Here is a 24,771-nt window from a genome sequence, read left to right as displayed (position 1 = left end):
CAAGTATTTATTAAGGGTTTGCAGACTTTTATTTCAAAGGGCCACAGTGGTAAATATTTTAGGCTTTGTAGGCTGTAGGATCCCTGTTACAGTGACTCAGTTCTGTGCTTGTACAAAAGCAGCTACAGACAGCCTGTATTGAATGTGTCTGTGTTCCAGTAAAGTTTTATTTACAAAAACAGGTGGCAGCCTAGATTTGGCCCATAGTTTGCCAGTGCCTAGTTTATTTAATACACTTCTTCCCAATCAGTCTTTCTTTTCCTCCATTTAACAACTGCCTCAATTCATGTTTCACTCAGGTAGTGAACTTTCTGGCCATATATTGAAGCTAAGTATTTTTATATATAATCCACTTTTATTATTATTCTTTATCTCATCTCAGACTTTACATCTTCATAATGAGTAAACCTAATTTTAATTTCAGACGCTGCTGCCATCTGCTTATTTTCTTCACTTTCCTCCTATCCATCCACACTCATTCTTCCAGAATGCAGTTTCACCAGTATTTGTCTTTTCCCACTAGTCAAAACTTGCCAGGTGTTATCTGTGATTGATTTCTAAACCATACCAAAACCACTTTAAGTGGAACTATTGAACCTGCTAACTGCTTATAGTAAATAAGTATTTCAAATCTCATCCTGTTCCTACTCATAAAATTAAAAATGACATTGTAATTAGCTTGCCTTACATTAACTATCTTTTTAAAAAATCAATAAACCTACCAGTTATACCATTCTAAGATTTAAAGCTTCCTTCAAAGTATTGCTTTGCTTTTTTCTTCAGGCAAATGCTTTTCTGTAGAGTGACCCTTGGCAAGTCCTTTCTGCAGTTCAGCACCATGAAAATGGCCCATGCCCCGCCAGGCCATCACTCTGTCATTGGGAGGCCCAGTGTGAATGGGCTGGCCTATGCTGAATACGTCATCTACAGAGGAGAGCAGGTATGGTGCTCATGAAATAGGCGAGACCAGGCTACTGTAAACAGTTGATTCCAAGTGCGAAGACCACGTTAGAATGAATGAAAACCATGTAATGTAATAATGTAAATATGAATTTAGTTGAATTTTCAAATGGATTGAAAAGGAGAAAAAATAGATTAACTATATACACAAAAACAATGTTTTATTATATTCCAATAGTCTTGGCCCAGGTTAGGTGTGGAGTAGAGCGAAGAATTGCAAACAAATCCTGGATTTCATTTATATCTGTTGATTGTGGGCAAAGATTTGAAACTCTTTCAGGTGTATTCTGGGATTAAGCAAATGAGTAAATATGTTGATGTGTTGATTTTGGGAACTGGGTTCTCACTGGGGAAGAAGAGACGTAAATATGGAATGAGGGAAGGTTAAGAATGACTGTAGGGACGGACAGAAATTGGAGGTATTGATAGGAACGAATGGTTTCTAGTAAATGTGTAAATGTGTATATGTTTGTACACATGTAAGTATATGTATGTATAGGTTTATGAACAAGAGATGTGTAGGCACATATATATATATATATATGAGTACATATGTGCATGTATTTCTTAGCACTGTCTGCTGAAAGCAAAAAAAAAACAGTAGCAATGAGGACTCCTCAAGCCCAGATCTTAGCCTGTAATACCATGCCCCATAGAAGGATCTTTGAAGAAACAGCTAATTCCAGGGTTGGAGCAGATTAGGAACTTGTTACACCAGAAAGTAGTGAAGTCCTCAAAAACAATGATGGGAGCATGTCACAGGGACACAAAGTCAGCTCAGAGTGGCTCCCAGTGGCCAAATCTGAGATAATTTGAACATCAGAATAAGTATAGTAATAAATTTTACACCATTGGAAAGAATAGGAATTTATGATTCCATACTGATAACAAAGAAAGGAAGGAAGGAAGAGAGGGAGGAAGGAAGCTTTCAAGTTAAATGAAACGCCAGAGACAGAACAGCTAACTGCAGATTCTCCCCCCAAAGTAGATCTGGTACTAGAAGAGAAAGGACGTTATTAGATCCACAGGTAAAAATTGAAATATAAATGGTAGGTTAAAAAATGTATTATGTCAGTATAAAATTTATGTATGAGAATATCCCTATTCTTAGGAAATAAATACTGGCATATTTAGGGATAAAGAACCATGACGAGGTATATTACTTACTCTGAAATGACTCAGGGAGAAACATATCTGAATCTCTCTGTGTGTCTGTCTAGAGAAGTAGGGGGAGAGTCCACATGATAAAACAAATAGGATAAATAAAACCTTAACAATATTTGGATGTAGGTAAAGGGTCGGACACGACTGAGAGACTGAACTTAGAAAGCGTATACAGGTATATTAGGTACTAGTTTAATTTTCACAACCTAACATACCAGTTTGCAGTTGTTTAGAAATAAAGAGTTTTTAAACTACCAAAGAATACTTTTGTCAGATTTTTCTTTTCAAATCTTCAGAAATGCCCAGCTTCTAGAAAAAATATTTTCACTTTAACTCAGTAATTCTACCTTCAGAAATTTGTTTCAGATAAAATCAGTGACGGTCACATCCCAAAAAAGTGCCTAGAAGGATGTTCATTGCTGTCTCGATTATCATAATGAAAATTTTAAACAAACTATTTAGCAAAAAGGGAATGATTAAATGAATGTTAGTATATTTGTGTGCCTGTGACTTAAAAACGTGTCTCCGTTTTATTTGCTAAACACAGAATCAACCAAAGCATAAGAGCAGTTATCTCTGGGCATTAAGGTTATGGGTGATTACAGTTTTCTCTGCTGAACACTTTTCCAGATCTTGTCAGTTAGCTGCGGGAAATAGAATTTCATTCACATTTGGGTGGAAAGAAATAAGAGATACAAATAATAGGTTTACATGTCTAGTATTTGCTGATCTTTTAACCATTTCCCAAGTACTGTGACTTGATAACTTATTGAAATTCTCTTGCTAGAAGAATTTAAAGAATGATATGGTCCACATCATATTTGAAAGAAAAAAAAGTACCTTGAAAATGGATAAGCTCTTTTGTTTCAGGGCAGCACACCTGTGCCTCCATATGCAGGTAACACATGGACAGTGTTAATTATAATGTCTACTAATTGAGTCATTGCCCATGAGCAATTTCTCCTGATTTATGGTAGTTTTCCTTTGCCAACTTTTCTTTCATTCCGCTTAGTTATACCTTGCCTTATTTCACCTTTAGTATCACCATTTTTAAGAACATGTAAATGTTTTATTCAGAGGGTTGATCTGAGGAACATTATTTATTATTGGTGGGATTGTTTCTTTCTTTAGAATTGAAGAGATATATTGAAAACTAACTGTACTGTACTTGAAAGAAAAATAGTTCCAATTTTAATATATGACTGGACTTAAAATATCAGGAATATTTTTGTATGTTGTACTTTAAGCTTCACATTAATTAGACATAGAGGAAGTATTCTCTGGTCATTGACAGCTACAGAGACGTGGCCTGTTTTACTGAAGTGATATGAACAATGCAGAACAACGTAACCTGGAGAACGGAACAGAACGATTTGTAGAATGGTTTTCAAACATACAGAATCATTCAGGGGAGCATGATGCTTCTTCATCTCAGTGGAGAATAAACTAAAAGCACTTGAGTTTAAATTATAGCATTAAGGATTTGAGTTAAGAATTTCCTGAAAGTGAAAGTCACTCAGTCGTGTCCAGCTCTTTGTGACCCCATGAACTATAAAGTCCATGGAATTGCTCAGGCCAGAATACTGGAGTGGGTAGACTTTCCCTTCTCCAGGGGATGTTCCCAACCCAGGGATTGAACCCAGTGTCTCCCACATTGCAGGCGGATTCTTTACCAGCTGAGCCACAAGGGGAGCCCAAGAATACTGGAGTGGGTAGCCTATCCCTTCTCCAGCAGATCTTCCAGATCCAAGAATTGAACCAGGGTCTTCTGCATTGTAGGCGGATTCTTTACCAACTGAGCTAACAGGGAATTTGGCTACTAAAAGTCGTTGTTGAATCTTTTCTTCTAAGTACTTAAAAAAATATGCTCTATGCTCTTAGAACCAGCTTGGGTTTAGAGTAAGACTTGATAGGAAATGATGTTTGTTGGTCTATTCTGGGCCTTTCTGGTCCTGAACTTTAGTAATTCCCTTGCCTTAAGCCTACTTCTGGACTTTGATATGATTAATTCCTATCTCAAACTATGTGCTCAGCCACTCAGTTGTGTCTAACTCTTTGTGACCCCGTGAACTATAGCCCTCCAGGCCCCTCTGTCCATGGGATTTTCCTAGCAAGAACACTGGAGTGGGTTGCCATTATACACAGAAGCAATTCAGTAGCCTAATGAGTAGGAACCAGAAACACTCAGAAAAGGATCTTTAAGTCATTCGTACCATTAGAATCTGCCTAAATTTTACATGTGTTGGGAATATAAAATACCATACTACCAAATTCAAACACTTGCGTTACCGATTCCTTTGCTTAAGCAACTTTTCTAGAAGCAAAAGGATGTGTCACACAAAGGGTCAGAGAAGATGGGGTAGAGGCTCCTCTTCAGAGCCATTCTCTCTCCTGTCAAAGTTGCCTTTCACTAGTCAGCTTGTCACAACCACATGCTTGCCTTTAGGTTGCTGGTGACCCGCATACCTCGCCTTTCCCCCTCCTCGCTCAGTGGGTTACCTCATCGTCTGTGATTAACTTGAAATCAGTTCAGTGAACTATTCTGTCATCGACTTTCCTTGAAAATGCTAGGTGACAGCAATCCACGAGGTGACATGAGAAAGATTTTTCTTTGCCTTAGTTTTCTGGTTTATGGCATGTGACTCTCTAGGGAGGCATAAATGTGGTGTGACGAATATACAGTATTCAGAGGTGAAATAACATGATAGCAATTCTAGGATTACAGGGTTTACACAGGTTTTCGTACAGAGATGAAAGTGGACCTCCTCACTGTCCAGGCACCTATGAATTAGCTGGCCTTTGCAGGCTCTCAAGTGTATGTAGAGTGTGGGTTATGACCAACAGCCTCTGAAGCGTCCACATGAAGCTGGGCTTCAGTATCTTACCTGCCCAAAGAGTGATAATGCTTTCTTCCTGTCCTTTCCAGGCATACCCAGAGTATTTGATCACATACCAGATCATGAAGCCGGAAGCTCCTTCACAGACCGCAACAGCCGCAGAGCAGAAGACCTAGTGAATGCCCATCGGTAAAGGCCGGATCGGATTTCAGCCTGGGCCTGGATGACAGTGGATTGTTTGCAACAAAATCAATATTCTATAAATCCCTGACAGCCTAGAAATAAGCTGTTTGTCTTTTATAAAGCATTGCGATAGTGATGAATATAGTATGAGTAACTGATACATACTCAACTGCTACTGTTCCCTTTGAGGAAATGTTTACAGGGGCGGCCTTTTAATATATCTCAGGCTCATTTTCATTGCAGTTATCCATCGCTAAGACAGGACTGCTTCGATCTAGACTTGGAAATGGGAAAAAAGACAACATAACCAATACTTTCCCAAATGTTCACAATTCACACACTACATTTGCTTTTCTACATATGGCCCGTGTATATCATAAATATACACATATGATGGGCTCATTTTTTAGTTTTTTCTGAGCATTTATCATCCACTTTTTGTTGCTATCATTGTTGTTGCTTACTTTGAAAATGAGCCCGAGCCTTCCTGAGGATATTTTGCACAGTCACACTGACTAAAATCACTAGTGACATAACCCGAGCTTCCAGCTGAGCAAGGCTTTTAGTGTCCAGTTTTTTCCCCCACTGATTTATTTTTTATCTGTACCTTTTATCAGTGTAAACTGAGATGGAAAGGAAAAATGCCACATTTCAGTCTCCTTTTATGACTGGCCATCTTACAAGGGAAAGCACCCAGCATCCACCTGATTTAGGAACTCCCAGGTTCAGAGCAAGTCGAAGCCCATGAGAGCCAATGAGAGCCACTCGCACTTCCCAGCGCAGGCCTGCCTCCGAGGCGTTCGGGACGGTGCTGGAGGGCCAGGAAGAGCCCAGCCAGTGAGAGGCTGTGGTGACGTTCAGAGGGGAGACCGCCTGGGAGGCCTGTGAATCCAGAAGCATCATTAAGACGCGTGAGGGGCCTGAGGTGCGAAAATATGGCAGCAGCAAAGGACCACGAGGATGTCTCCAAGATAACACTGCTTCCCTTCACTTAACCCGCACTCCCAGAACCCTCGTCCAGAATCAGCTGCCTTACTTCCAGATTCGATGGAGTTAACCATACTCCAGCAGAATCACAAAAATACTGCTTGATTGTTTCTCTAGTTTAGAAAGCTGGGCTTCAAATCCTGTTTAGTCACGAGATAGGCATAAATGGGAGAACTCTTTTGTTTGCTCCAGATTTGGGGTTTATTTTGAGTGAGGTGCTTCAGATAGTTTACATAGGTCCCTGCACTAAATTTTTGAACCATTGTCTCAAACTGCTTAATAGATGAGGAGAACAAAATGGAAACCAAAGCTCTTTCGGTTGTTTTTTAAATGAAAGGAGAGAAATAGTCATACTGTTTCTTCTTGAAATCACTGCTTTGTTTTGCTTTTTTTCCCTCAACATATGTCAAGTGCATGTTGACACTTGTAAAAAAAAAAATTATCCGTGACAGTTCTCACACTTGTCCTTTTCATCTTAACTGAAGATTGAATTGAGTGCATTAACATATTTACTTGGACATGCTATGTGTCTACTCAGCTTCAAAGCAAAGTAATATACATGTGGTGGAAAAAAAGGAAAAACAGTGTGATGCAAACTTGCCATTTCAATTTACAGTCCTGAAAACTAATTTGCTTGTTTGTTTTTTTAATGCAGGTTGATAAAGCTGTGACTTCATTTAATCTCCTAAAGAAAAATAAAATGGTAACATGCAAAGATTCTAGAATAGGGTCTTAAAAATACACATTTTGCTTTCCTTTTGGCTGGAGTCCAATGCTAGAACTAGGCATCGGGAACTAGTTTTGAGTTTTATAGCTGAATCTTGCATGGGTCCTCAAAATTAAATCAAGAATTAGCCTCAGTTGTTGCTTCTATTGAAGTTTTAGTGACCCAAGCTGGGTGTTTGTGTCTTGGCTACTTGTTTAATAGCACTAGAATTCCACACAGAGCTCCCAAGTTTGATATTCATGAAGAGGGCTTTTTTCCTCCCTTCCTTCTTTTTTGCTGTGTTCGTAACAGTGGGTCGAAGGAATTGGCATTTGTGTCGTTTTCAGTGGCTGTGAAAGTGTATAATACTTGCCTCCAGTTAGATATAGTTTAAAATGGTAAACACAGCTGTGATTTTTCGTTAAGTAAAAGGATGAATATGGTATGGATCTCAAAAGCTTTATAGCTTCATTAAAAACATAAGCCACTACCCACTCAACTGTGGTTATATGTCGTTTCCGTCACACTAACTAGGTTAATGGGTGTGCCAGTTTGAAACTTCAGCCTTACATTTCAGAAGCTAAGCCGTGGTTCGGTATTTAAACTGCCAATGTTATATCTGACATTCTGTGTGCCAAGTAAAGGTACTGTGTAAGGAAGACATTTGCTGTGCTTCTTGTCTTGTAATGATTCGAGTATGTAGTAGTTCTTGAAGGAATGTGTACATATTATTCATCTGCTGAAAAGAATGAGGTAATCAATATCTCATAGGAGCCAAATACATTTTTTCAAAACTTGAAAACCAAAGGTTACCCTGAGCACATTTCAAGTTAGCAGAATTGATTGCATTTGGAATTTCCACCCACAGTAGTGTGAAAAACCCTTTGGGACTTAAAAGCATGGCATTAGACTAAAATGCAGTTAATTTCTTGTACACGCTCTACAGAAACTCTAGGAAGTGAGGGCTTCCAGTGTGCCCGCCCCTGAGTGGCCCCTCTGTTTCCCAAACCACATAGAAGAGAGAATCCAGACCCTCCGCCAGCCCACTGCAGGTCTAACATCAAAGGGCTTCTAGCTCTGATGGCCCGGTTTGCTAGCTGTTGGCATCAGTTAAGTGGTCTGGACTGGGCACTTTTCTCCTTGCTGTTGGCCTCCTTCCCTTTTCCCCAGATTGCTAATCTGGATTTAGGATTAGCTCCAGCAATTACCTTTGACCCCACTCATTTGCCTCCTTTCTCTGTCTTGAGTCTTGCATACATACAGTGGCTGTACCTCAGTTTCCAGTTCATAACCAGAGTCAGGTAGTAGGCCTCATGTTCTCTGCTTAGAAGATTCGCCCACTTTGTTGACAGATGACAGCATGGAACCCAGAGTTCTAATTCTAAGCAGAATATTAGCAGTACAACCAGAGTCCTTTTATCTTTTCCTTGGGATTTGGAATTCCTAGGTTTTCAGTAACATAAGTGAACAATACTAGGATGTTTGTGTGAAATGACATCCTTGTGCTCCTTTGAGCTTGATGTTAGTGGCTACACTAATTTCCCTCTGCTCTCAAAATAGTGAATTGCATTGATATGTGCCAAGAAATGCCTGAATGTGGCAAATAAAGTAATATAGAGTAATGTCATAGCCTCTATTCAAAAAATAAAATTTTGGTGTATGCTAGAAAACAGCATTAGAATGCAATAAGTTGTGTATGTGTTTCTCTATCTCACAGCTGCACAACGGTTCTTGGCCACTGCTCACCCTCGTTCTTAAACACCTGTACCTTCTGGATTCCCGTGAACAGTTTCAGACAGAGGTGGTGTGTGTTTTTAAGCACCTTTCCCCTAGGATATCCAGATCCCATTTGTATGATAATCTGTGATAAACAGCCTTTTTTCTGTATTTTTCTGTTGGGCAGTTATCTGACCTAGAGCTATAGATTTTAATCATTCAGGCAGCGCTCAAAACTGACATTAAGATAGGGTTTCATGTGTCAGAAATTTAAAGACTTAACTTCTTTGATGTCAAATCAATGACAGAGAAATTAAAAGAAAGTAATTGTGAAGATGATATTTGTGCTTTGGCTGGACATGTCTAGCATATGAAAAGGAAATGCATTTAAAAAAAACTTAAAAAGTAAGACTATTTCAGATACTTTGTGCATTCTGAAATTAATAGGCAATTAAAATTTCTTAAGAAAGCCTTAACTATGGCAGAGAATTTTCAACCTTTTATATCCTAATAAACAGAGTTGTAATTCCATTTCTCAACATGTGAAAGATGTCAGCATGTTGGGTGTATCTCCGTGTATCTCACACCTGGTAAACTTAGTTGACAAGAATCTATTTTCTAAGGAATCCTCCTTTATCTGCAGCAGAGCTGAGAGAATCAAACCGTCCCCCGTTCCTCTGCATCTGAACTTCCTCAGCTATCAAACATTCTGGCTGAGAAATGATTTCAAAACCCATGAAGTTTTGTGCATGTAGGGATTACCAAGCACTCACGAAGTGACAGATACCATGTAGAATGTGAGTGTTGCACAAGCTAATTTTGAATCATTTAAAAATATAAACCACAGTGATAAGTGACAAGCAGTAGGAAGCTAAGATTCTACATGCTCCCCAAGACTAAATATGCTCACAGAGTAACCAGTTTTAAACATCTGCAGAGGTTTTTAACTCCTTTAAGATGATATTCACACAGTAGAGGTGACTGCATTCTGACTCTCCATTTTTTCATGTTTTCTTTTATGCTTTACACTTTCACATCTCCATACACACCCCACCACCCATCTTTTCAAACAGATTTCTCATGCCCTAGGGCTGCAGTCCATGGGGTCGCTACTAGTCGGAGACGACTGAGCGACTTCACTTTCACTTTTCCCTTTCACACATTGGAGAAGGAAATGGCAACCCACTCCAGTGTTCTTGCCTGGAGAATCCCAGGGACAGCGGAGCCTGGTCGGCTGCCGTCCATGGGGTCGCACAGAGTCGGACACGACTGAAGCGACGCAGCAGCAGGATCTAGAGTGTTCGGTTATTCTTCATCTGCCTGCCCTTTTCCGCATGCAGCTCTTGAAGCCCCTTTTTGTCTCTTAGTGTTTGCAGAGAAGTACAGTTAAACCCTGGTGGAGCAGGGGGAGGTGCCTTACATGCTCCCAGCCCCTCCCAAGGCTCAGGATGAAAAGCTAGAAAATAGAACAATAAAAATTGGAAAGGAACCAAAATCTTTGAGGCTAATAGCCTAGACCTAGAAGCTGACCTTGACTCTATAACCATTATATTCATGACACAATATTTAAACTCTTCATGTGCATGGAATACCTCCTGCTGCTTCGATTGTTTCAAGCTCACCCTGTCTATTGTCTTTGATACCTACAGACTAAAAGGTACTTATATCAAGGTTTCTCAAAAACATTTACAAAACCAGCTTTGAGGAAATCGAGTTTCCTGGCAACGGCATTTGAAGTAGTAAGTGTATTTTCTCATTGTGATGTTGGTCTGTGTACATAACCAGTGTCGTGACTCTTCGGTTCATTATTGGTAATGTTTTTATTTGTAGTCGCTGTGACCCGCCAGTGGCAGGGAGTTCCAGTTCACTCTTCTGTCCTTTTTTGCATTTGTCTATTTGTAGAATTGCCAGATAAAAGACACCCAGTTAAATTTGAATTTCAGATAAATAATTGTTTTGCTTAAGTATGGTTTGCATTATTTGGCGTATATTTACTGTAAAAAAATTATTATTTATCTGAAATTCAAACTTAAAATCCTGGGCTTTTTGGCTTTGTTTTGTTTAGTTTTACTCAATCTGGCAAGCCTATTGATTTGGTCGTAGGAAATTGCTTACAGCATGTAAATTCTTCTAGACTTCACTCTCTTTCACATGGAATGGAGGACCTTTTTTTCCCCCTCACCCTCTTCTTTCCAAAAGAGAGCATCAAGGAACTCAACCTGCCTGCATGGTGGGTTTCTATTTAAGACATCTTTATGATTATATTTAACCTGTTAATTGTGCTTTGGCTAAATGTCTAACTTACAGTACTTGTAATTGTTTAATATTCAATAAAAACATTTTTAAAGTATACAGTATGTGGGTAGCGGTTAGCTCTGAAGTGTTTTCATTTCCCTGTTTCTTCCTTTCAACCTGACCAGCCTTAATGCTACTGCCCTAAAACTGCCAGAAAAGACAAACAACAGCTCCCTCTCATCTTCGGACAAGTCTCTAGTGAGACCTGCATGAAGGGCCTTATCCTCACCTCACAGCCAACATGGGAGTCACTGAGGTATAGCAATAGCAGAAGCACAGCTGCCTTTTAGAAATATCTTCACAACAATGGGGCACGTGCTTTGGAGACAGACTTCACACTGGCTCCCAAGGCAGCTGGGAGGCCGGCAAACTGCTATCGCACCAGACCTCACTCCCTCCTTGTATCGTGTAGGGGTGTGGGGCGCAGGAGCCAGTGACTGCCTGCCTCCTGGGATGGCACTGCTTTGGTGGCTGTGACTCAGGCTAGAATAGCACTTGAATATCACTTGTCATCCTTTGTCATTGGGTATGGTTCACTTTTCCTTGTTATTTTATAATCATAAGATAGCACAGTGGGCGTCTAAGCTGAAGGAGCACCTGGCATTACAAAAGTCATCTAAAGACTTCCCTGGTGGCCCACTGATTAAGAATCTGCCCTCTAATGCAGGGGACGCAGGTTTGATCCATGGTCAGAGAATTAAGATCCCACATGCCACGGGGCAACTAAACCCAAACGGCCATAACTAAGATCCAGCACAAACAAATCATATAAAAGGTCATCAGTTCCCATTCAGCTGAGACCTGGCTGCCAGATTTGCAGCTTAGCATCTGCTCTGAAGACTGGCGTCTAGAACAAGGGGAAGGGGGTGGGTGCAGGACTTCAGTTGGCCAATCCCCACCTGTCCTATAGAGCTAATAATGAATAAAACGTCTGACTGTGTAGGTGACATGTTCATTTTGTTAATAGGATTCTTGGCATACTTTACTTGGTCAAAGGCTGATTTGAAAGGTAATTCTGTTCATCCCTACTTTCATAATTCTGCTTACAAGTCCAGAGAATGTTATACAAAGCATAAGATAAATTAGGTGTTTAGCAATAACAGATCCAAACTACCATATATAAAATAAATAGCAAGGACTTACTTTTGGATGGCATCACTGACTCAATGGACATGAGTTTGAGCAAACTCCTGGAGATGGTGAAGGCCAGGGAAGTCTGTTGTGCTATACAGTCTGTGGGCTCACAAAGAGTCGGACATGACTGAGTGACTGAACAACAAAAATATAGAACGGGGAACTATAATACCTTGTAATATCATAAATGCAAAAGAATCTATATATAAAGCTGAATCACTTTGCTGTATACCTGAAACTAACAGAATATCGTAAAATATCTATACTTAATTTTGTTTTAAAAAGTTTAAAAAGAAAACCATGGATCGAATCCATGGCGGCATGAAGAGGCTGGAGTTTTCAGGAAACCATGGCTGCTGTGGACCACCAGATTGCTTCACAACCCCCAGGAAAGTCTATGGGGGCTCTGGGTCTCTTCTGTCTGCCAAGTCGGAATAATTTCTGCAAAGTTATTTAGTAGGAATATTTGGAAGATATTTAAGTGCTCTTGGGGTCCTAGGAGAAAGCAGAAGTGTAACGAGAAATCTGGCCGGCTACAAAGTGTAAGAGCAGCAAGTTTGCTGAAAGACTATATAGGATTACAGCACCTCAAACGGCCTGAGTTCAAGGCCTGGCTCTGCCACTTATTAATAGCCATGTGACTTTGGGAAGCTCCTTACCCTCCCAGTGCTTCAGGCCCTTCATTTTCTTTTTTTTATAAATTTATTCAATTACTTTACAGTATTATAGTGGTTTTGCATACACTGCCATGAATCAGCCCCGGGTGTACATGTGTTCCCAATCCTGAACTCCCCTCCCACCTCCCTGCCCATCCCACCCCTCTGAGTCATCCCAATGCACCAACCCCGAGCACCCTGTATCATGCATTGAACCTGGACTGGCGATCCAATTCACATAATATACGTGTTTCAATGCCATTCTCCCAAATCATCCCACCCTCGCCCTCTCCCACAGAGTCCAAATGACTATTCTATACATCTGTGTCTTTTGCTGTCTCGCATATAGGGTCATTGTTACTATCTTTCTAAATTCCATATATATGCATTAGTATACTGTATTGATGTTTTTCTTTCTGAATTACTTCGTTCTGTATAATAGGCTCCAGTGGAACATCCCTCATGGTCCAGTGGTTAAGATTCTATGCTCCCAATGCAGGGGGCGCAGGTTCAATCCCTGGTCAGGGAATTAAGATCCCATATGCCCCACAGTTCATGGGGTCCATGGGGTCACAAAGAGTTGGACACAACTGAGCGACTTTCACTTTCACTTTTCATGCCCCACAGTTGAGCCAAAAATAAAAAGACTATAAAATGAGTCTCCTACTACTAGCAGTTCATAGAGTGCTGTAAGAAAACTAGCATTTTCTGCTGAGTTTTGTATCAGAACTGAGATCCTACAGAGTAGATCTGGACACACAGTGAGCACCTGCTGATTTAGGCCCTGGTCAGCTAGTTCTCATAAAGGAAGGTTAAGAACAGAGGTTGTGGTTTATTTCAAAATCGTTCCTTTCTCTCTCCTACTGCCTAAAGAACAAGGATATTTTTCTCCAGTATTTACTCTGAGACGGAGAAGGCAATGGCAAGCCACTCCAGTACTCTTGCCTAGAAAATCCCATGGATGGAGGAGCCTGGTGGGCTGCAGTCCGTGGGGTCGCTGGGGGTCGGACAGGACTGAGCGACTTCACTTTCACTTTTCACTTTCACACATTGGAGAAGGAAATGGCAACCCACTCCAGTGTTCTTGCCTGGAGAATCCCAGGGATGGGGGAGCCTGGTGGGCTTCTGTCTATGGGGTCACACAGAGTCGGACACGACTGAAGTGACTTAGCAGCAGCAGCAGCAGCATTTACTCTGAGAACCTCTTTGAGCTCCTGGAGATAAATCTCACAGAATTGTCATGGTCCCCGATGACCAGGACCCACTGGACTTTTGAGCTCTCAGGGTTATCCACATTCAGCCTCTAGCAATTCATTGCAGTTCTTGTTTTCCTGCTCAGTACTGGTTCCGTGAGCAACTTGAGCTCATGAATCTCAGCTCCAGTAAATTGTTATTCTCTGTATTTGCCTGTCAACTTCTCCATTCTTGGGAACAATTTCCTGTGTCTTTACCTCTCTTACGTATCCTAGAAGAGTTGATTTTTCACTCTGTTTGGCTTTTGACGTGTTATTAGGACTAGCACCTTCCAAGTTCCTTACAAGTAGAACTAGAACCCCCAGACCACAATGACTGTTTAAAATATAGCACTAAATTCATCATCTGTAAAAGAAACTGATAAGCTAAAAATTTATTTAAAACTTCTGCAAAAGATGCTGGATAGAGAATGAGAAGATAAGCCACAGACGGAGAAATATTTGCAAAGGCACATCTGATAAAGCACTACTATCCAAAATATGCAAAGAACCCTTAAAACTGGATGTTAAGAGAATCAACAGCCTGAGTAAAAAATTGAACAAAGACTTGAACAGACACCTCACCAAAGGAGGTAAACATGATGAATAGCATAGGAAAAGATATTTACCGTCATTCGACATTAGGTAAATGCAAATTTGAAAAACGACATGCCATTACACACCTATTAGAATAGCCAAAATTTGGAATGGATACCAAATGCTAGTGAGGATACGGAGCGACAGGAACTCATTGTGGTATGCAAGATGGTATAGTCAGCTCAGAAGACAGTTTGGCTGTTTCTTACAAAACTAAACATACCGTTATGTTCCAGCAAGAGTGCACTTTGATATTTATGCAAAGGTGTTGAAAACAGGTCCATACCGATACCCGTGCACAGGTGTTTCTAACAGCTTTATTCACAATTGCCAAAACTTGAAAGCAATCAAATGCCCTTCAGCAGCTGAATGGATAAACAAACTCTGGCACCTCCAGAGAGTGGGATATTTGTTCTGCGCTAAAAAGAAATGAACTTTCGAGCCATGAAAGGACGTGGAAGAAACGTGAATGCTAAGCAAAAGAAGCTGATCTGAAAAGGCTACAGGGTGTATGATTCCAACTATATGACATTCTGAAAAAGACAAAACTATGGAGACAAATTGAGAAGTGGCTGCCAGCAGTCAGGAAGGGAGCGATGGCTAATGGAGCACAGAGGGTGTTCAGAGCAGTGAGAATACCTTCAAAGACACCGTAAAGGTGGATGAATGTCACTGCACACTTACCAAAACCCACGGAATGCACAACACCCAGAGTGAACCCGAATGCAAACTGCAGACTTTGGGTGATTGTGATGTGTCAACATAGGTTCATCAATTGTCACAAATACACCACTCTGGCAGAGGCTGTTGATAATGGAGGAGACTTTTATCTACCGGAACCAGGGGTTTATAGCAAAATCTCTGTAACTTCTGCTCAATTTTGCTGAACCCAAAACTGCTCTAAAAAAATTAAATCTATTTTATAAAGAGAGAAAGCTAGAAACACATGTACAACCAAAATGTATTCATCAATACTTCCTCTTTTAGAGCGGAGACCTAGAGATGCACGTGAAGAAATAAATAGTAAATAAATAAAAATAATTGATTTAAACCTAATCTTCCTTTGACTTCAAGGAGGTGAATAGTGTGAACATGTATTTTTAAAAAGGTTGGTGTTTTAAATTCATTTAAAACTGGGGAAGACAGGGTAAATTCAAATATTCTTTATGTTTCTGCCACTTCAAACTTAGGAACTGATTTTGTAGATCCGTTCTCCGAAGTTCAAACCCTGGGGAAGTACTGGAAAGAGAGAACAGTTACCCAAGCAAGTCCTTCTCTCAGGCACTCACTCAATGTATGATGTCGAAATAAAACTGGTGTTTCCTTGCTCAGCACTGGGACCAGCCTACAAGGTGATCAGCTATGATCTCGGTCTCAGTATTCTTTAAAATAAGACAGGAGAATGTATAAGAAAAGAATGGAAAGCAAAGACTCAAAAAGATACATTTTTTTAACTGTTATAAACAAAGACAAATGACAAACAGGGGGAAATATCTGCAATTCATACTGTAGAAGGGCTTCCCTTGTAGCTCAGTCTGTAAAGAATCTGCCTGCAGTGCAGGAGACCTGGGTTCCATCCCTGGGTTGGGAAGATCCCCTGGAGAAGGCAATGGCAACCCACTCCAGTATCCTTGCCTGGAAAATCTCATGGACAGGAGCCTGGTGGGCTTCAGTCCATGCAGTCCCGAAGAGTAGTGCACGACTGAGCAACTAACATTACTTACTGTAGAAGGGGGCTAATCTCTTTCATACAGAAAGAGTTCCTAAAAGCCTGGAAAATTATTAAAAAAAAAAATCAGGGGAAGCAAAAAATGGCGCCTGCAAATGAGCAAAGTTTGTGACGCAGCAAGCTTTTGGTCTCTGGTCGAGCTCTTCTTCCAAGACGGAAGAAAGTGCAGGCTCCTCATTGGGCAGCACGGGTACGAGCAGTGGGAGGTGTACCAAGGAGGCGATCAAGACTCCAGCATCTTCCCTGGCTGCATCAACAAGGCTGAAGTCTTTGAAGACCAGGTAAACGGACGCCTTACGAAGGGACTGGCGGAAGGTAAGGGCTCGGCATTACCTGGTCAACCGGTATGTTCTAGAGCATGACCAGCCTCGCACGGAACGCAAGGTCGTGGAACTGCCCAGCATCCACAAGGCTGAAGTGCACCCAGCAGAACTGGTGCTCGTCCAGCTCACTGATACGGCCACACCTCCCACGGCTCAGCTCAGCCCCGCAGATTCTAGTGACCTTGTTTTGCGCACCGCTCGAGAACTGCAGTTTCCGGGGCACCCCCAGGAAGAGAGCCGGCTGTGGCTCAAGAACGCGGAGGGCCCTTTTGAGAGGTCGTGCGACGCCCGCGTCACAGTGCTTGACACCGGCTCTCGAGACCGAACAGGTGGTCGTCATGGAGACCCGAAACAAGGATGGCTCCTGGCCCAGTGCGCAGTCACAGGCCACGAGCGGAGCGTCGGAGGAGGGTGAGGACTTCCAAGGCCAGCCGGGCATCTGTGGGCTCACCAACCTGGGCAACACGTGCTTCATGAACTCGGCCCTGCAGTGTCTCAGCAACGTGCCGCAGCTCACCGAGTACTTCCTCCAAAACCGCTACCTGGAGGAGCTCAACCTCGGCAACCCGCTGGGCATGAAGGGGGAGATTGCAGAGGCCTATGCAGACCTGGTGAAACAGGCGTGGTCCGGCCACCACCGCTCCATCGTGCCCTACGTGTTCAAGACCAAGGTCGGCCACTTTGCGTCCCAGTTCCTGGGCTACCAGCTGCATGACTCACAGGAGCTGCTGTCGTTCCTCCTGGATGGACTGCACGAGGACCTCAATCGCGTCAAGAAGAAGGAATACGTGGAGCTGTGCGACGCTGCCGGGAGGCCCGATCAGGAGGTGGCTCAGGAGGCCTGGCAGAACCACAAGCGGTGGAACGATTCTGTGATCGTGGACACTTTCCACGGCCTCTTCAAGTCCACCGTGGTGTGCCCTGACTGTGGCAATGTGTCTGTGACCTTCGACCCCTTCTGCTACCTCAGTGTCCCACTGCCTGTGAGCCACAAGAGGGTCATGGAGGTCTTCTTTGTCTCCATGGACCCCCGCCGCAAGCCCGAGCAGCACCAGCTCCTGGTCCCCAAGAAAGGCAAGATCTCGGATCTGTGTGTGGCTCTGGCCAAACACACCGGCGTGTCTCCAGAAAGGATGATGGTGGCCGATGTCTTCAGTCACCGCTTCTATAAGATCTACCAGCTGGAGGAGTCTCTGAGCAGCATCTTGGACCGAGACGATATCTTCATATACGAGGTGTCAGGCAGGGCGGCCACTGGGGAGAACTCCAGAAAGGATGTTGTGCTTCCTGTCTACCTGCGGGAGCGCACCCCAGCCCGGGACTGCAACGGTTCCTACTTTGGCCTGATGCTCTTCGGGCACCCGCTTCTGGTGTCGGTGCCTCGGGAGCGGCTCTCGTGGGACGCCCTGTATCACATCCTGCTGTACCGTCTCTCACGCTATGTGTCCAGACCCAATTGGGATGACGAGGAGGATGGGGCTGAGAAAGACCTGGAGGGTGAGGACAGCCTCCCTCAGCCTGGACATGGGTCTGGGGGCAGCTCCCAAGACCCTGGGCCGGAGCAGGCTGGATCCAGCTCTGGAGTCGCGAGCGGTGGTCGGGGCCCCTTGGACACCTCTCCTGGGGCATCTCACTGTCCGCAGAGGGCTCGGCACAAGCACCTCTTCACCCTGCAAACGGTGAATTCCAACGGGACCAGCGCCCGCTTGCCCTTTAACGAGGATACCCAGGTGCAGCCATACATTGCCATCGACTGGGAGCCAGAGATGAAGAAGCGTTACTATGACGAGGTGGAGGCTGAGGGCTACGTGAATCACGACTGTGTCGGGTATGTGCTGAAGAAGGCGCCAGTGCAGCTGCAGGAATGCATCAAGCTCTTCACCACCGTTGAGACCCTGGAGAAGGAAAACCCCTGGTACTGCCCCACTTGCAAGCAGCACCAGCCGGCCACCAAGAAGCTGGACCTGTGGATGCTGCCAGAGACACTCATTATCCACCTGAAGCGCTTTTCCTACACCACGTTCTCCCGCGAAAAGCTGGACACCCTTGTGGAGTTTCCTATCCGGGACCTGGACTTCTCCGAGTTTGTCATCAAGCCGCAGGACGACTCGGCTCCGGAGCTCTACAAATACGACCTCATCGCGGTTTCCAACCATTATGGGGGCCTGCGGGATGGACACTACACGACATATGCCTGCAACAAGGACAGCGGCCAGTGGCACTACTTCGATGACAACAGCGTCCTGCCTGTGACGGAGAATCAGATTGAGTCCGAGGCAGCCTATATCCTCTTCTACCAGCGCCAGGACGTGGCCCGCCGTCTGCAACCCCGGGCTGGCTCATCGAAACCCCCGGCGTCCCCTGCTTGCGGTGCGCCACCCAAGTCGGGGTTCATGGATGTACACTGAGGGGCCCCAGCCCCGCCAGCAGGAAGGAAGCTGTCCCGGCTCTCTTCCTCCCCGAAGCCACCCCCGTTCTCTTACCCATTAGGTGCTCTGTGCCAGGCGTCACAGGCTTAGTCGTGGCTGCTGTTCTCCTGTGCTGCTACACTGCTCTCTCCCAGGGAAAAAGAGGTCATGGCTCCTTCCAGCAGTGTTCCCCACCCGTGTTTGCCCTTCAGAGCATCAGCCTTCCCTTCTATTCTTTATTTATGATTCTCCCTCTTCCTTCTTGTCCTCATTCTGGGGTGTTCTCAGCGGGTGGGGGTGGGGTGCACCTAAATAGAGTGTATTCTCTTACTGAGACCTTGTACCTTGCACTGTATATATAAAAGTGCCAGGGTGTTCCTAAAAAAAAAAATTCAGATCAAAGTTATAAACACAGTTCATAGAAAAATACAAATGGTTCTTGAATATGTAAAAATTGCTCTATCTCATACAGAAATGCAAATTAAAATAAGTTAACACAAGTTAGCTCTCAGACTAACAAAACTCAGAAAGTTGTATAACAAGTGTTAGTGAGTGGGTATAAAAGCAGTGGATGAGGGAGAAATTATATAAACACTATACCTTCATGTGCTTACTCAAATGATTGGAATACCTTCTTGGTGAATATGTCAAAATCTGGTAACAAATATTTTTTTAATCTAATAACATTGGTAAATTGGTGGTGAGGTGACTTCGTTGAGAAGGAGGCATTTTATTATATAGGGGTCTATATTTTTTAAATTACTGATCTATGTGAATAATTTATCTACATAAAAGAATTGGAAGTGGGGGCTTCCTTGGTGGTCCAGTGGTTAAAACTTCACACCTCCACTGCAAGGGGCTTGGATTGAGTCCCCAGTCAGGGAAAACTATGATCCCTCATGCCATGCGATACAGCCAAAAAATGTTGAAAAGAAAGAAATTAGGAGTAAATCAACTCATTTATCATTGGGTTGAAGCGATTTCCACAGTACATCAAGGGAAGCAAAATGCAGAAACTGTATTGTATGATCTTGTTTTTATAAAGCAAATACCAATAAAATCCCTATATGTAGTTAAACAGATACATGGTGTATGCACTTTATACCATTATACCATATAATATAACACATCATATCGTGTATGAATCTGTGGGGATAGAAAAGGAAGGACACGTGATGGTTAACAGTGGTGGTTTGCAGAATCTGGTGGAGGGAGACATGTAAAAAGAAAAAATTTTTTAACAATATGGCTGACATTGTTGAAAGAAAAAAATGTGTGTGCATATATATTTATGTCTATCTGTCTGGAACATAGAACAAAGAAACATCACCTGCAAGCCACAAAAAAACATAGCTATCATGACTCTTAGTCCATGAACTAGAACATGGAAACACACATGTGTATATATGTATGTGTGTACATATGCACACACGTGTATGTAGAAAGATGGTCATGGAATGCTGAGGGTGAGTGTTTCAGAGATACAGGATTTCAGGAGATATTTTTGCTTTCCAGCATTCAGATGTGTTTGACTTTTTCAATAAAACTGTGTTACTGTAGGAAGGGAAGAAATTGAAACAAGAATAATACATGTTTTCTAAATCATGCGGCTCAGTAATTCAAGACCTGTCCTCTAAATTTACAGACTGATTTCCAGGTGAAGTGCTTCATTCTGATTGAAAACTTAAAAGCAGGAGCAATCATCTTAGAAATGAAGAACGCTGTGACAATGACGACAGAACCATAAGTGTGCCATTCTGCTAGCATCTCTGCTGTCTTTGCCCATTTGCTTAGAATGTTGGAAGAAAATCTTTTCCACTGGGAGATGAAAATGAAAAGGGCGTGGAAACATCACTTTGGTTTTCTTGCTGGATCCCTTCAAAGCCATGGGTTATATTTTAAAAGGAGTAACATTGTAGTAAGCAAATATCCAGAATCAGCATTCACCCTAATTACAGAATTCAACCTATAAATCTACAGTCATATTTCTATCACATAATGGTCATGTGTTCTCTAGGATTAAAAATAAATCCCCAACTGTTACTTGAAAAGGATACGTATAAGGACATACCAGACAAGAGGTGACCAAGCAAATGTAGACATGGTATTAATTATTCCAAAGTAGCAACAGAATGGCATCACATACGTGGAAAACAAGAAACATCACCTACCTATCAACCACATGAGACATGCGTGCTAAACTGCTTCAGTCGTGTCCCAACTCCTTGCAACCCCATGAACTGTAACCCGCCAAGCTCCTGTGTCCATGGGGATTCTCCAGGCAAGAATACTGGAATGGGCCACCGTGCCCTCCTCCAGGAGATCTTCCCACCCCATGGATTGAAACCTTGTCTCATGTCTCCAGCATTGGCAGGCGGGTTCTTTACCTCTAGTGCCACCTGGGAAGCCCAGCTGCTGACCACAAGAAGCTGTACAAAGCACAACTTCATGCACGCGAGGCATCATTGAAATAGAAAACACAAACTGTTAGTCTTCCACTGTGATTCTGAGTTTATCAAATCCTCCTCGTATTTGTAATACATTCCTCTAAGAAACTGACAAAAATTAAAATATCAGGGTGTTGAATATCATATTTAATTAAATTGATTTTTAACAAATAGAACAAAAGCAGAAACTGTACACTCTTAATGTCTATTTAAAACAACTGACTTTTGAGTAACAACTCAAATGTTATCCTGTTGTCCAGGAGGAAGAAATTTTCCCTCTACCCTTCTACGTTATTTTGACTGGTCTAAGAATAAAATTGGCATGAGACATGTATAGATGAACGGGAGAAAAGCCCACAAAAGTTGAATGACATGTATTCGTGGAAGAGACCCAGGAAAACTGAGTAACTCAAAACGGCTGAAACTCTCCAGTTAAAGACCATCTTCGGCTAAAGATAAAAGAGGATGTTGGGGGTAGTGATTTGGTACTTCAAAGGAAAGGAAGGCAATTTATATGGAGATGAAAAGCAAATGTTTGGTAAATAAATATTTGCTGGGCCCTGCGGAGACAATGGGACGGAGGAATTTTAACAGACTTTGCTGGATTCCTCCCCGTCTACACACCTGGTCCAGACTAGGTTATCTAAGGTGATGTTCTCTTCCTGAAGCAGGTCCTCTGCATTCTTCAGGAGGAAGGTCAAAGTTTCTTCCTGAACTTTTTGTTCCTGCGTTACTGTCAGCTTGAAATAATTTGCATGCCAAAAAGACATTTAGGGGTGGCCAGTTTTCTCCCCTGTGCTGTCAAACACTTGAATTTATAAAATGCGTTGTCAGAGTCTTGATGTAATTACACCCAATGGCTCATTTTAGTTACTGAAAAGTTCTTAAAGTGTGATGTAAGGCAAGGATATGCAGAAGAAGGAACTTTCACTGTTCCTTGTATGTATTTGCATTCTTTGAATTTTGTGGCAGCGAACATATGTATTTATTTTCATGTATTAATCATTGAACAACTTTATTGGGGTGTAATTTACATACCATGAAATTTACCATTTTAAGTGTACAAGATTTTTTTCATAAATTTACTAAATTTAAGAGTTGTCCAATCACCCCAAGGGGTCACACAGAGTCAGCTTGGCAGCACTTTGATGGAGATGCCTGGAACCCCAAAGTCAAGTGCAGGAGCTTTTCCACTGAACTTTTCTATGACAACTAGTGGGGAGTCAGTTCCCTTAGCTACTGTTCTGGTTAAAAAAGTTTCCCTGGGCTTCCCTGATGGCTAGGTCATAATCACTTGTGGGAGTTTGTGGAGTCTTTGACTCAATGTCTTAGATGGCCCCAAGGACCTCTATTTTTAAAATAATCTATATGGCATTGAAACACGTATGTTGTCATATGTGAAACGAATCACTAGTTCAGGGTCAATGCATGTTATAGGATGCTCAGGGCTGGCATGGGGGGATGACCCAGAGGGAGGATAAAGGGAGGAGGGAGGTGGGAGGGGGGTTCAGGAGGGGGAACTTATGTAAACCTGGGGCGAATTCATGTCAATGTATGGCAAAACCAACCAATATAATATTGTAAAATAATTTGCCTCCAATAAAAAAATAAATTAATTACCAAGAAAAAAATAAAATAATCTATAAAAAATTTAAAACTATTTTTATCACAATAGTGGTAGATGGGCAGTACAAGTGGTACCTTCCTTTTTTCCATTTTCCTACACACTACTGCATATTTGTCTCTTCAGGTGAAATCAGGAATATTTTGCCATGTTCCTCCCAAATTCTGTTGGTGTTTTGATTGAGATCATATTAAATGGATAGGTTAATTTATGGAGAAATAATATCTTTTCAATACTGAGTCTTTTTATCCAAGAATACACTATGTCCTTCAGCTTTTTTCCAAGTGTTCTTATATGTCCCTGGGTAGGGCTTTTTTTTTTTTTTTTTCTATGTCCCTTAGTAGGACTTTTTTTTTCATTGAAGAATTTTTTTAGTTTTTGACCACACTGTACCATCTTAGTTCCTGACCAGGGATTGAACCTGTACCCGCTGCATCGGAAGCACATGGTCTTAACCACTGGACTGCCAGGCAAGTCCAGTGGTGCTTTACCAGGTCCATCAGCTGGATCTTGCCTATCTCTGGTAAAGTCTCCTGTAGGCAGTTTATCTTTAAGCTGATATTGTAAGTGGGATCTACTACATCTATTTTAAATTGATGTTTTCATATGGGGAAGCTATTGATTTTTTTTCATGTTAATACAATCAACCACTAGGTAAATTCTCTCATTTCTGATAGCTTTTCAGTTGATTCATGTTTTTCAGATACGTATTATCTGCAAATAATTTGGCCTCCCATTTTTCAAACCGCATGCCTCATTTCTTTCACTTGCTAATTACATTGACTAGTGCTTCCAAATTGCATTGCTTATGGTGTTGGAGAAAACTGTTGAGTGTTCCTTGGACAGCAAGGAGATCCAACCAGTTGATCCTAAAGGCAGTCGGTCCTGAATATTCATTGGAAGGACTGATGCTGAAGCTGAAGCTCCAGTACTTTGGCCACCTGATGCGAAGAGCAACTCATTACAAAAGACCCTAATGCTGGGAAAGATGGAAAGCGGGAGAAGTGGATGACAGAGGATGAGATGGTTGGATGATGTCACCAACTCGAGGGACATGAATTTGAGCAAGCTCTGGGAGTTGGTGATGGACGGAGGGGGAAGCCTGGCGTGCTGCAGTCCATGGGGTCGCAAACAGTGGGACACGGCTGAACTGAACTGAGTGCTTCCAAAATAATGTTAGATAAAAATGACACAGTGGAAATACGTGTTTACTAACATATTTGGTTTACACTTTGGGACATTTGTAGCAACTGAATATGATAGAACCAATCCCCAAATGAGCACTGGGGAACCACTGCCTTATATCTCCTTCGTCCATTTATTTCTTCAACCTGGCCTTGACGCATATTGCTATTTCCATGCTCCCAACAGAACATGAGGGAACACGAGGTCTCTAAGATTCCCTAAGATTTTGTGAGCCAGGCCCCTTTCCTATTGTTGGGGAAGGGTGTGGCAACTCCTTGTGCAATCTTTGGTTGTAGCCCTAATCACTTGTGCTATAAGGTGTTTATAGAGAAGGCAATGGCAAGCCACTCCAGTACTCTTGCCTAGAAAATCCCATGGATGGAGGAGCCTGGTAGGCTGCAGTCCATGGGGTCGCTAAGGGTCGGACACGACTGAGCGACTTCACTTTCACTTTCACACATTGGAGAAGGAAATGGCAACCCACTCCAGTGTTCTTGCCTGGAGAATCCCAGGGACGGGGGAGCCTGGTGGGCTTCCGTCTATGGGGTCACACAGAGTCGGACACGACTGAAGTGACGCAGCAGCAGC

At 42.5% G+C, this 24,771-nt stretch overlaps 1 protein-coding gene and 1 pseudogene across 2 annotated transcripts in view; both read left to right on the top strand.

Moving 5' to 3' along the window:
- The window catches only part of TNKS (tankyrase), a 159,249-nt gene extending 148,158 nt beyond the window's left edge, over window positions 1-11,091 (top strand). The window contains exons 26-28 of one of the 2 annotated variants that reach the window (XM_055416541.2): window positions 784-940; window positions 5,051-5,150; window positions 6,787-11,090. In XM_055416541.2, coding sequence (XP_055272516.1) covers window positions 784-940; window positions 5,051-5,137 — 244 coding nt within the window. In that variant the 3' untranslated portion in view covers window positions 5,138-5,150; window positions 6,787-11,090. Of the gene's footprint in view, window positions 1-783; window positions 941-5,050 lie in introns of both variants that reach the window. The other variant, XM_055416540.2, reaches the window with a different exon arrangement.
- A 2,633-nt stretch (window positions 11,092-13,724) lies between these two features.
- Window positions 13,725-22,828, top strand: LOC129549367 (ubiquitin carboxyl-terminal hydrolase 11 pseudogene; annotated as a pseudogene).
- Window positions 22,829-24,771: the final 1,943 nt, after the last annotated feature.

This window comes from Moschus berezovskii, chromosome 26 (genome assembly GCF_049115385.1).
Source record: "Moschus berezovskii isolate FMDL1 chromosome 26, NW_MosBer_1.0, whole genome shotgun sequence".
In the NCBI taxonomy this organism is placed as follows: domain Eukaryota; kingdom Metazoa; phylum Chordata; class Mammalia; order Artiodactyla; family Moschidae; genus Moschus; species Moschus berezovskii.
The sequence above is the reverse complement of the archived record's forward strand: the minus strand, read 5'-3'. Positions and strand labels throughout refer to the sequence as shown.